Source organism: Telmatherina bonti (genome assembly GCF_933228915.1).
Source record: "Telmatherina bonti genome assembly, chromosome: 1".
Lineage (NCBI taxonomy): Eukaryota > Metazoa > Chordata > Actinopteri > Atheriniformes > Telmatherinidae > Telmatherina > Telmatherina bonti.
Window position 1 is genome coordinate 14,228,982 of NC_136619.1, and position 13,926 is coordinate 14,242,907.

The 13,926-nt window shown below is 41.8% G+C and overlaps 1 protein-coding gene across 1 annotated transcript in view; it reads right to left on the bottom strand.

Annotated features, from left to right (window-relative positions):
* Positions 1–13,926, bottom strand: part of LOC306769714 (transcription initiation factor TFIID subunit 4) — a gene marked incomplete at both ends in the record, with an annotated part of 95,984 nt that overhangs the window by 59,261 nt on the left and 22,797 nt on the right. The window contains 3 exons of the mRNA XM_079258409.1: positions 6,082–6,425; positions 10,301–10,415; positions 11,441–11,516. Coding sequence (XP_079114535.1) covers positions 6,082–6,425; positions 10,301–10,415; positions 11,441–11,516 — 535 coding nt within the window. The remainder of the gene's footprint in view (positions 1–6,081; positions 6,426–10,300; positions 10,416–11,440; positions 11,517–13,926) is intronic.

The window sequence follows — 13,926 nt, forward strand, 5'->3', positions numbered from 1 at the left end:
ATGCAAACTGTCTTTGATACGACAGATGAAATCACTAGCGGTTGAACTGCCAAAGCTGTTTGTTTGCTGCTTTTAATGTCTCAAATTGTTAGAAATACTTCTACTTGTTTCTACTACTGTGTGTTTGCAATAGTGAAGGGCAGTCAGGGTATTAGTTTAGTGATCACAATCTTCTCTGTTGAGAACAGTTTACCAAAAAATGAGCTAAAGCTAAAGCTACTCCAAACAGGAGGAACCAGAAAAGCCCATTTTTCACCTCCTAAAACAACTCAAACTCAAAATATAAGAAAGAGTCTGATGAAGCAGGGACTCTGTTTAAATGCTCACAATACAGCTTTTACTCAAAACACTGTGATTTTTTTAAGGATTCAAGTGGCTTTTGATGGTATTTTTTTCTATTCTTGTAATTCTGTTCTGATCAGAAGACTTCAGCTTGTCTGTCAGGAAACCTCTGATCGCAGATTACTCATAAGTGCATCATGCAGCCCCACTTAAAAAAAAAAAAAAAAAATTACATCAAAAATGCCCTTAACAGAGTTAATGCTAGTCTTTATACTCGCTTGTTTTTGAGCACCAAAAACATTGCAACCAGTACGCCTGTTATTTGTCCCACTTTGGACTCCAGTTTATACTTTACGCCTACATGTTGTTATTACCGGATCATCTAGGTGAGTGATCAGCAACTGGCAGGCAAGGTATTATTGACCGAGGGCCCATTTTGTCCCAAGATTATATTATAATGATTGGTCAACTGATTGCAAGAGCTACTTGACAATGTGCAGAGACACGGAGCTGTCAGCGCTGAGTTAAAAGAACAGTGTGGCCCATTTAACGTTGAGTTGGAGAGGGAGAGTGAGACAGCGGCAGCACGTCGGCTGGGTTGGTGGTTGGGGGGGGGGGGGGGGGGGGGGGGGCACAGAGAGTTATGTCTGAGAAACAGTTCTGCTAGTTTTAAAAACAGTTAAATTAAACAGTTAAACTATTAAATTAAATTAAATTAAATTAAATCAAAAGTTCTGCTTATGAGACAGCCAAATCATTACAGTAAATGTCCTTAAAATGATTACGAGGTAAGTTAGGCTCAGAGAAGTATTATTAGTGTTATGTTTGAAAAGACACCCCTGTGATGGACTGGTGACCTGTCCAGGGTGTGTGCTGTCTCTCACCCAAAGACTGCTGGTATAGGCTCCAGCTCCCCCGCAACCCTTAATCGGACTAGCGGTTCGGATAACGAATGAATGAATGTCTGAAATGACAGTGTGTGACTGGGTGACTGAAGACAGCAGCCTCATAATCACCAGGTTGAACACACAGCGTGGAGCCAGAGTAGTAACACAGTAATAACAGTTTGTAGTTAGTTCAATTGATTTTGAATCCTTAACTTTATTAAATAACATTTTTGTACAGGATAACATGGTGTGGATATTATGAAGTTGTGTTTAGACTTGCAGGCCTGGCAGACATAAACAGGTTTTCCCTGATGAATATGTCATTTTGATCTGCCATTCAGTTGGTCTGAATTTGTCCCTTGGTCGGATAGCCGACCCCTGATCTACGACAACACAGGAGACCAGATAAGAAAACACACACACACACACACACATATATTGAAAAAGATGACTGGCCTCTCTGGAAGAACACTTTTCCATCTGTGTATCTTCCCATTAAAACAAGTTGTATTAAGGTTTGAGATACTATATGTAGCATTTCTTCCTTCTCTCTGGGAGATTGTAGTGTTTTGTTTTGCTTTTTCGTTCATGAATACTTGCCTGGAGAAAATCATGCATGAGGTTTTTCTTCTTACATTTAAGGAGTAATATTTTGGTCATAATGGCACACTTTCCATTCCAGAGTGTATTAGCGTCAACACCAAGACGCAGAGAAATAAAGGACATTTGGTAGGAGTTTTGCTTGGTAAAGATGCTCCTGAGGACTGGAAATACACTCTGGTCAACAAACTTTTACACACTGCTCTGCACCTTAAGATTTATTTCCATGATGCACTGATCATTTCTCACATGTAAAATGCTGATTCCACAATATTTATGTGTTACTACATCTCAGGAGAGACCGTGTTTATTTCTGCAGCAGTGTTTAGGTAGCTGGATTTGAGAAAAGAAAAGTCCCTACATTGGGCTGTGTTTCTTTGTGAGTCAGCAGTCTAAAGAATCCCCTCCTCCCCAAATCAGCAAACATGACACTTGGCATGCAGTGATTCTGATTGTGGCCTAAGTTAGCAGAGCACTGACATGTTTAGCTTGTAGGACTTGCCCAGAGCAAGCAACAGCGTTGACAGAAAGAGCCACAGAACACACACAGAGTGGCCTCTCACCACACACTGGCTCACCTCCACAGTCATTTACGTTCACACCACTGTTGTTAGTTACAACAGAGCTTGTTTGTGTGTGTGTCGCTATCCTTTTGTGTGTGTATGTGTGCAGCGCGAGGCCACGGGTTCTTTCAGGCGTCTTGGAGTGTGGGCACACACCATGAGCCAACTCCACCCTGCTGAGGCCCTACTGCTCCTTGGTGCGGCAACAGAGAGCTGATATGAAACTTGACACCACGGCAGGAGGTTGACAAAGACAATTAGAGTAGCTCCCTGAGCCTCATACACCTCTACCTTCTCTCTCCAAGCACTAAAACCGGACCTTCACAGAGATAATCTCCACAACATCACAAGCAGCGATACATGCCGAGGATTTTGTCCTGTGCTGCACCTCAGGCTCTGCACTCCGCTTCATCACATCTTTACAGATAGCTTCACCTGTAACTCCACTGGATAACATCTGCGTAACTTGAATCTGTGTAACGAGAGGCAAAGCCTACATGCTTTGAAGAGTTCAGGACAACAATGAAGGATCATGGCTCCCACTGTCTCTGTAAACTGAATTACCACTTAATTAGTGTTTAAGTGCTAAACTTAAAAAAAAAAAAAAACCCACACAATTCCAGCTCATTTTGAGCTTTGTCAGCTAAAGGTGACAGCAAGTAGGCAAACTGGACATAGAAACTGGTTGGCAGACAATTCTGAAATGTTCTTACTTCTTCTAATTTGAGTAAAAAGGTTGTTTTTCATAAAGATAGCCTCTATCTTGTGTAGAAAAGGAGGAATTGTGAGGTTGGCATATGAGAAACTAAAAATGGTGAAGTAGAAAAGCTAGCCATCTATCCACTTTTTATATAAGCCACTGTTACACCTTATACTACATATTAATACATTATACTACATGAATAGCACACTGACTTTACAAACAGGCTGTATTTATTTAAGCTGGTTCTTCATGGCTCTTCAAGCTAAGGTAACCCAGATTCATTCATTCATTCATTTTCTGAACCGCTTATTCCAATTCAGGGTTGCGGGGAAGCTGGAGCCTATCCCAGCTGGCTTTGGGCGACAGGCAGGGTACACCCTGGACAGCTCGCCAGTCCATCGCAGGGCCACACAGAGACGAACAACCACTCACGCTCACACTCATTCCTAGGGGCAATTTAGAGTGACCAATTAACCTAACATGCATGTCTTTGGATGGTGGGAGGAAGCCGGAGTACCCAGAGAGAACCCACGCATACACGGGGAGAACATGCAAACTCCACACAGAAAGGCCACTGACCAAACCCCTCCCCAGCTAAGGATTGAACCGTGACCTTCTTGCTGTGAGGCCACAGTGCTAACCACTGTGCCACCGTGCAGCCGGTAACCCAGATTAAAATCAATAAATAACATAATCTCCTTTATCCATTTCAAATCTTGAGGAAGTGTGCAGAAAGAAAAACAAAAGAATCTTAGACGACCGTTCTCACAGAGATGGAAGTGGAAAGGAGGAGATGTGTGTGTGTGACAAAACCACTAAAGACACTCCATTATGTCTGCCAGGCCTGCAAGTGGTGCTATGACACGACTACAGAAACATACCAAAACAGTATATAATGCTAAGTTCACAATGCAAGGAACTGTCTCTCAAATCCAACTTTTTTTGCACCTCTGTGAACCCTTATCTGATTTTTTTTATGACCATCTGAATAGCAGAAACCCATTTGTTTGTTTTTACATCCAACCCAAACCACTTTTGCATGTGGTGTATTATATCGCATTCATATCAGATCTTTTGTTCAAAGTAACATCAGTCTGAACAGTCATGTTGCAATTCAACTGGCTTTTATGTCAGTGAAGTGAGAAAGACATAATGCGGTCGAGGAGGCAGGACACAGCAAAATTGAATGGAAACCATGTACAAAATATGTACATAAAAATTTACATAATTTTGTTAGCCCTTTTAACAACATCGAACCTCATGTAGACAAGTGTAGCATCCATATTTATCTTCATAAACACAGCATGCTGTGTGTAGCGTCACATCTTTCTCTGTGCGACGGTGTGATACTAAAAGATTTGATAACAATCCGATATCAAGAAAATGAAGGGGCTAGTATCATCGATATTAATTCTTATACCAACACTTTTTCATAGAGTTTTCCACTGAATCCAATGGGAAAATGTGTCCAAGCTTTTGACTGGTAATGCACATTAATCTATGTATTTTTGTTTTTAATGGCAATAAAAAAAAACAAAAAAAACAAAGATATCATTCATGCTATATTAAAAGTCCAAATTTGGCATAATCTTAGCGAAAGAAGATGATTTCGGGTGTACAGGTGCCTTGTCTCATAGGTGAACAGAATCGACCTAAAGCACAATTTTTTTCCTTAATTATGAAGTTTCTGAGAGTTTCAAAGCCTTACATTTAGAATTTTTATCATCGGCTCTCTAAAACCAAAGCTTTCACTGGTACCATTTCAAAATCCTGATTTTAGCATTATCTCTGGAAGAAAAGGTGATTTTTGGGGATGAAAGTGCCTTGTCACCGCGGTGAACCAAATCCACTGAAACTGGCATGTAGAGTCATCTTTCCTGAAATAATTAGGACAATGACAGAGATTTGTTGCATGTTTGACTGTTTCGGTCAAAGAAAGTAACGTAAACTGTACTCGACTATTGCTGGTCTGTGGACAAGAGGGGAAAGTTGAAAGACAGTGGTCCGAGTAGGATGCTGCAGGAAGACTACTGCTGGAAAATTGTCAAAGTAAGCACTACTGCCCAACATGTTGACAATGTGTGGGCCCTGGAAGTGTATTATTAACATTACCCTATTTAAACTGGCCTAATATAAAAACTATAACATCTAAAATGGTCATTCACTTTATCAGAAAGCTAAGATTTTCCACTTTTCTGGACAAGATTGTCTTCATTCATCGTCCTAGAAAAGAAGAATCAGTGAAATCTATTCAAATGTGGCCAATCTGTCCCTTCTCCCATTTGCATCTAGATTTTCTTTGTCTGCAAGCTGGGCTAGTTTAGCAGACAAAGCTGCCTTGTAATATGCTTCTATGCAAGCTATTTTGCCAGAATTTAAAATATCTGACGCGAATTAACTCATCCAACTTTCTTGGGCAGTCACACGCATGCACGAGTCTATAGCATCTTATCCGAAAAAAATATTCACCTCTGTCTGACCTGAAAGAAAATCTTTTCCATATTTTCTTTCTTTTCCATCATTTGATGTCTGTGAAATCTAAATACTGGATCAGCACGGTGTCCTTCTGTAATAAACATTACGGTTTCCCAACATTAAACCAAAAGCAAGCTACACCCCGTACAGCTACATCTGCTCTCAATTACAGAGATAAAATTAAATATCTTGCTCTTTTACCTTTTACAATTTACAGCAAGCAGAAGTAATGAAGATCAAGTCAACTAGATTTAATTTACAAGTTGGCAGCAGGTAAATAACTACAGTGCACCAAACATCAAACAGTATCCGAGAGAAGTGACCTTCTCTTCTTCTCTGATGGCCTGGTTTCAGGGTTGTTTGACATCTCCACAGCTCAAATCAAATAAGAAAGCCATACACAGGTCTGACATTAAAAGCAGGGAATGGAATATGAAATGCAAAATATTCCCGGCTGTACCTCTGCACTAATAAAGCAGATGTAATTAGCTTCCATGGAAACTAAAGAGCAGCCTCTCAGTTATTGGTTCGGCTTTGCTCCGGGACATCAAGCCGATGGCCACATGAATACATATGCATGTCATTTCCATATCAAGCTTGTGCTTCGGCGAGGGCATGCCAAAGGTGGTGGTGGGAGGACTGCACTTGCCATTTAGAGGTGGTGCCTGTGTGAGTGTGTGGGGTGCATCCAGATCTCCTGTGTCCCTAGATTTAATGGTGCCTGCCACCACCCTCCTCCACACCTCTGTGGATAAAGGTCTCTGTACCCTGGCAGGGGGGCCTGATTGATCTTTGTGACTAACATCCAGGCTGTGCATGATGTTGTGCCTATGCTGAGGGACATGCACCACTAGTACTCTCCTCAAAGCAGCCTGAGGTTTGCTGGGCAGCTCACGGGATATGTGACCCAAATGGCTGTGGTGGAGATGGGAGCCTTAAGAAAAACCCAAAGAATTCAGAAACAGACCAAATACATGAAGATGTTTATTCAGTGACTGTTAATTCAGTGAACCACTCACTCTCACTGTAAAATGGTCTCTTATGGCAAATAAAGTTCATTAGGTTCAACGAGTCAATCAGTATTTCAGATCATCTAGTGTTTTTTTTTTTTTTTACTTGAAATGTTTTTGGAAGCCCACAGCCTCTTCAAAGCGGCATGGCATCCAGATCAGGAAATAATTTAATCTTGTGGCGTCTGTGATCCAAAGTCAACAATTTTTGCAAGGCCGCTTTTAAGTTCTGTTTGTTAAAAAACTTTTTTTTTTTAAAAAAGCATCACATAACAGCAAGTTACCAAAACTTGTGTTCCCTTTTTAATCCATTCACATGCAACAGGGCCAGTTTTTGTGTGTTAACACGCAAAATGGATGTCCAACATGCAGGACGAGGTTGGATTTGCAGGGCTGAGGCTGAGCTTGCCGGCTGGCAGAGGACTGAGGGCCTCGGCTGGCTTGCCAGTGATTACAGCGGATGTTGAGTGTTTACAGAGAGATGAGGAGGGTAGGAGGAAAGCGGGGAGCACAGAGACAGCTGCTTTTACTCTGTGCTGTAACCCACGTGCACACACACACACACACACACACACACGCACGCACGCACGCACGCACGCACACACACACACACAGACACTAACACAAGCACTTAACACAGAAGTCTGTAGCTACATTGGAAACCCCACAAGCCCTGCAGTGAGTTTGTGTGTGTTTGTGCTACAGCTGGCCCGCTGGGACCAGCGGTTCAGAGTGACAGCCATACACACATCAGTACCAGACTGCAGCTGAACATGGTGCAGGCTGGATGGAAGACAGCAAGTTGGATGCTGACTGATCGGACTGGCTTCCACTCTTTTTCGTTACAGTCCACATGTGGTTATATTTTTTCCAATTTGTTGCTTCATGTCACGGTAACAAGGTCAAAAATGTTTCTCTGACTGAACTTGTGGAGACTTGTGGAGAAATGTTTTTGATAGCTTCTACTTTTTGTTGCTTGTTTTATCAGAATCCCTTTATTCATTTTATAAGTGAGTCAAATGTCACCAAAGTACCTTCCCTGACTTATGAAGCTAACGATGAAATCTAGAATATATCTTTAAGACATTTCTAGAAGATATTCTAGAAATGTCTTAAAGGAACCTAACTTAAATTTTCCGTAAATATCCGTTGCTTCTCCTGACGTGCAACTCATGATGTGTAAGTTACAGGTTTCTGATACAATGTGAAGGTAGTAAGTCTTCAGATAAATCATCCTGTAACACTGGGCTCTGTTCCAGCATGTTTATATCCTCAGGTGAGAGAAGTGACAACAAACAACAAACTGTGTACAAGTCTGCAGAACTGAGACGTTCTACACACAAATACGCTCAAATCTGAACGTGGAGTGTGTGTAATGCACACTCTTTTGCAAAACTAGAGAAGACACTGAGCAACTCTTAAGTATTACAGATTAACTCAGAAGTCCAGGTTATGCTCATTGCTCTTATAGTTATGGGTAGTCTAGCCAGCCATTACTTATGTAGCAATGGGGATGTTACCTGATGCACTGAGAAGTACCTCGCTCTATTTGTCTAATATATTAATGTATAAATATATGCCAATATTGCCATCTCTAACTTATTTCTCCTTTTTTCCGCAGGTCTTCCTGATTAAGTGCAGTTGTACATGTTGATCCGTCTTCCCTGTCCTCTCCACCCCAACCAGTCGAGGCAGATGGCTGCCCTCCCTGAGCTGGGTTCTGCCGGAGGTTTTCTTCCTGTTAAAGGGGAGTTTTTTCCTTCCCACTGTCACCGCTTGCATGCTCAGGATGGGGGATTGGATCAAAGTCAGGACTCAATGCAATCAGTTGGTTTCTATTATAGGATATGTATGAATTGGCTCGAAATGATGTGTATGTTGATTCGTGTATGTAAAGTGACCTGTGACACCATTGTTGTGAAGTGGCGCTATACAAATAAAGTTGAATTGAAGTGTTACAATGATGGTTAATATGAATGTGGGACAGAAAGATGAGGTGGGAAGCCAAAGACCCCTTGGTCCTGCTGCTTCCAGCAACCTTCAGTACATATTTTTGTATTCTGTTTCTAAAGTAAAGTTAATTTAGATTATTTTTACAGTGACATCATCATGTGGTTTAGAAAAGTACAGAAAAACACCTGCCAAAGTACTCAAATTTTTTCTTAGTTCCTGCTACGGTAGCTGTCACCAGACATTTTACACTGATTGCTCACATCATTGTGGCTAAAATACTGGTTATCATTAGTATAATGGCAGTTACAGTAAATTATTTCTTTGCTAACTTTGGAAACATTGAGCATTAAGTCAACATTTCAAAAATTTACATCAGTGGGGGGGGGGGGGGGGGGGGGGGGGTTTCATTCAATAAAAACAAACTATTTTCCAATCATTTCAGTTTGCATTGAAAGAACCAACCTTGCAGGGAGAGTGTGGCCTTTCAGGAAAGGCCGAAGGCACAACAATCCAGTGGATTAATCACGCAGAACAAAATGAAAGCGCCACTGCTTCAAAGGCTGCAGCAACAATAATTGTTTTATCTCAATTATTCTCTTTCCATAATTGTTGGGAGCCAAAATTGTAAATGAAAATACTATTTTATTAATTGCGAAGGTCTAAGCTGGCACCAAGGATCAGCTCATTCAAATGTGACTGAAAGTAAAAATGGAAATTTAAAAGAAAACAATGGATTTTCATTCATGAGGAGACGGCTACCTGGAAGCGAGGATGATGTTTAGAGATGCTGGACTGTGTAACAAATATGGAGAGCAGCATAAAAATCAACCTGGTCTGGAGCAAAAGAAATATTTTACATGATGTCAGTGAGTTGTTTTTTGTTTTTTTTTCCTTTTGGGACAGCGTTGCTGGGTTTATTGGGTTTATGTTGAAACCAGTGCATTCGCGTGGCGTGCCAGTGTGATCACCGCGGGGGGGAGGAAGGTCGTCAGTAACAAGCGAGCCTGGCAGCTTAATTACCAACGCAGCTAAAGATTTATTGGTTTATCAATCAAAGCCCCAGGCGCTGCCTTTGCCCTCAGGAGATGGGAGCCATTATCATGAACCCGTTGGCCCATGTGACCCAGACTCTTCTTGCTGTGGCCCAGTCACACCGGGGTCATACTGAACCTCCTGTTCCCGTCAATATATGCATACACACACATCCATAAATATTCTTGGATATGCCCAAGCAAGGGGCAGAAACAGAGAAATGTAGATTTATATGTAAACATATACAAACACACTAGGATTTAAATGCTGCACAGGCAGAATAACAAAACTTGCACAAAACATAGACCACAAAGGGCAGCATGTGGGCAATGAAGCTTTTATGTTTTGAGACAAAGACCCACCTGAAGCAGAGACGAAACCAGAAAGACAGCAAAGCTGGAGGCTAAATCCTGCATGTTTGACTTAACCAAAAGGTATTTTCAGAACTGCGTCCAGAAATTCCAACCATCTGGACACAATTATCTTTTTTCTAAATTAAGATTTAGCTCATTTGCAATCCTGCCAATGAGTTGTGACACTGACACAAGGAGGGCGAGTGTGAGGGTGATCTATTGGTTGGCGGTGTGTTGCTGTGAGGTTGGGCACACTGAGAAAGGACCACCGATCAACCAGCTGGGTAAAAAGGCAGGCAGGCGGCCAGGTGGCCAGGCAGGCAACTCGGATAAACAGTCGTAGCCTTAGCTGAGAGTGTAGCCTGTAGTCATGGAGAATCTGCTTAGAGAAATGCTGCCCCCATGTGACGGCAGACAGGAACAACAGCCAGAGGAGATGTACCTGAAAGAGCCTCCTCCAGGGTCGTTGAGCTTGTTTTTCTGATTCCCAGAAATCTGAACAGGCAGCCCCACGGGAGTTTTGCCTGCTTGGATGATGGCTCCCTTCCCCATCGTGCCTGTGACGGTAAAGGGACGTAAAAAGGGAGAAGAAACAGCTCAACAAGAAGGAAAAAAGTTATTTTATCATTGAAGAGTCCCTTTCTATCTGCATCAAATATCATCCTGTGTAACAACTACCTTCAGCTGTCTGTGTCAACCTCACAGGGATAGATGGATGGGTGTGTGTGTGTGTGTGTGTGTGTGTGTGTGTGTGTGTAGGTGGTAGTGTGGTGGGGGCAGTACTGTCGCTCTCCCCAGGTTGGTAGCAGAGAGCGTTGCTCTGTCAATATTACTGCGCTTCACCGGCTCCCCTTACACTCCTAAACCGCATCCTGCTCCGAGACACGTTTTCCAGAGAGGCACAAGGACTGCCAGAGTGAATTTAAACTTGATTTTAACAGGCATGTTCCTCGCCAAGAGGCACAGAAAAGTATTTTTAGAACTATCCCCGCATTCCAATTTATGGGCATAAAACAACCTACAGATCTTTCACTGCAGGCAATCTTGGGGAAGGGGGCAGATCAAATTTGTATGCACCTCCGATCGCACACAGGAGCTCATACACACTCGAGCAAAAGCAGTTACAAACATGTACACACCACTTGAGAGCACGCAGCTCTCTTAGGGGAGCGTTACACCCGGCTGGTGCCGGGGCGATATTTGTGGGCTTCAGTGGGAAGAGCGTTTGTGAATCAGTGTGAGTAAGCAGCAGCACAAATGTTTGAGAAGGCTCTATAAGCAGATGGGAGAAAAACACCTGTTCTCTCAGTGGCTCCTGCTTGTTTACACATCTCACAGCCCACTGAGGGAACATTCACAGTTTCACTAATGGCTATCTGATGTTTAACCTATTTCGCTGCTTCTTTTCCTAACAAACAGGCTGAGCTTGGTGCGCTTGCTCTATCACACAGCCTGACTGAAAGATGGGAAAGTTGCGAGCTTCCTTTCATCCTGTGAAGATTTTTTTTCACTTCAATCTTCTTTTTTTTTCTGCAGAAAGAGAGACATATGTTTGGATGGTGAAGCGGCGTTGATGTCTTACCCGGCGCTCTGATGGACTGCGTGATCACCACGGGCATCCGGACCTGGCCACCAACAACGCCTCCTGTTTTGATACCCTGATGTGGGGAAAAAAGTGGAATGAGAAAAAGAAAGGAAATTAAAAATGATTTAAAAAAATGTCAATGCTCATCTTTTCTGCAATCCCAAGCAGAAATGTTTAGAAGAGAATAATTTGAGTCAATGTTGGAGGTGCAAGATATGGCCCAGAGACAAGCTGGACAAAAACATCTCTGGTTGGGGATCCTTAACTCTATTCCGCTGTAATATCTAAAGAATATCTGCAGCAGTAATGTGGAATAGATGAAGCTTATCTATAAAGTACATGAGTTCAAAAATTCATGTGTAGCCATGGCTGCACAGCTCTGAAAAAAAAGTGGAGGTCAAATTAAGACCACGAGAATGGAGGAAGTGTGGATTTCTGCCACTGTGAGTGACCTATATTTTTTTGCAGATAAAACAAAGGCAACACAAAGTCAAGACCTCAGTGAAATAGTTTAGAAAAAAAAGACATAGAACTAAAAGAAGCGGGAGAAGAAGAGGTGGATGTGTGTGTGTGTGTGTGTGTGTGAGGGGGGGGGGTGGACTATTAGAGTCACTTCCTTCCTTGGTAGCAGCTACAGGCTGAGCCTGAGGCCCAGCCATCCATTTCCACCAGTTTGCTTCTTGCTGCATATTTTTTAGCCTTGTTTTCCATTCCCTGACACATGCTATATTACTGTTCAAGCTACTGAAAAAAGACACAGGCCATTTTTTCCCACAGATCCACTGCAGGGGTCTCCAAGAGTGGGAGGGAAGGGGATAAAAAATACATTCATAACAGGTAGAGATAGCTAGCACCTCTGGCCAGCCGGCGACACAGTTAACAGAGAGGAGGAAAAAAAAAACTCAGGTAGGAAGTTTTAGGATCACAGGAAGATGAGGCAAATACCAAAACTCAAGTGCTTGTTTTAGCTTTAAAATGAGTTTTCCCAATTTTTTTCCAGTATTTACTGCGGTGGAGTGACGTGAAATATGAACATAAAACAGTAAATGTTACATTTTAATTCAATAAATTAAAAAAAAAAAAACAGAAATTTCAATAAAACAATTTCAAAGCAACGATTAAGTGCCAGCTCTTTTGCAACAATCTCCCCAATAGAAAACATATTTGGGGCTTATCTGAGCTACCTTTGGTACTTATGGCTCACTTACCGCAATGGCAAGAGTCTTGTGGGCAACATGTGGGGTCACAGAGTTAAAACCATAACTTAAGGCCAAATATAATAAAACTGCAGATAATCTGATGTGAACAAAACATTTTCTTGCTATCTGTGCTTTTTTACTTAATAATACTCACCATATACTCATCATAATACACAACAAACAGCCATAATATTAAACAATTGAGAGGTTAACTGAGTAATAAATATGCATCCATGACTGTAGCCTGAATATTTTAACAGATCAGATACCAGGTACCATATTCCTCATGTACCAATGTGATAGAATACGATGGACATATTTGTCTAAGCCCTGACAGATTGGGCAGGTAGCCATGATGTTATGCCCGATTAGTGTTCAGCTGCTTCCTCTTAATATGCGTACTGTACAACATCACATTTGGTGGATTTCTGTATTTATACATGCTGCTGCAGTGAGAAATAAGCTTCAACAGTTTGAAGAGATGTGGCCTACTTGCATCACTCCATTCATTCATAGCTTTATCAAGTCTGTGCAGCTCATGTTTTTGCCCTGAGGAGATTAAAAGTCTGGTTCGCTAACAGCTAGCAGTGCAATTAAAAGAATAAAGAAAAAAAATCCAGTTAGCAAGTTAAGTTTAAACTGACACCTTTATCTAATCTTCCCCTCTAGATGTATCCATAAATATAGAATCATTCAAATATCTTGCAATGAAAATAAATGGCTTCACACCTACACCTAATGCGCGATGCATTAGGTGGAATCAAACACACTTCTGCGCTGCTATACTTCCATTAAATCACTTTTATGTAAACTGATTATTTCTCTTCCTAACTCAACCGTTTGTCTGGTTTTAGAGTGCTGATGAGCCGGTGGCGATGATTTACTGATGTTTTGTTTGATGGTTTATGATGTTGTTGAATGCATGTATGTGCATGTGCAGGTGTGTGTGAAGAATAGAGAGATGGACAGACAGTAGGAGAGACCAGAGGCACATTCTGGACATAGACTGTGGCCGCCTTGTTGCTTTAAAATTGACCTGGGGCTGACCTAGTTACCTCACTTCCCCCTTCAACGGTTTATCGGTAGAGGGAGCAAAAACAGGGAGGATGAAGAGGGGGCAAATACAGTGACAGATCTGGCTGGAAAGAGATGAAGAGAAAGCGGGCAAGTCAAAGACAAAGCAGAAAAAGAGAGAAGAAACAACATGAATAAAAGAAGAAGTGAGAGTTGGAAAGAGTTAAAAAAATAAATAAATAAATAAATAAAAAAACAGAGAAAAGCCCC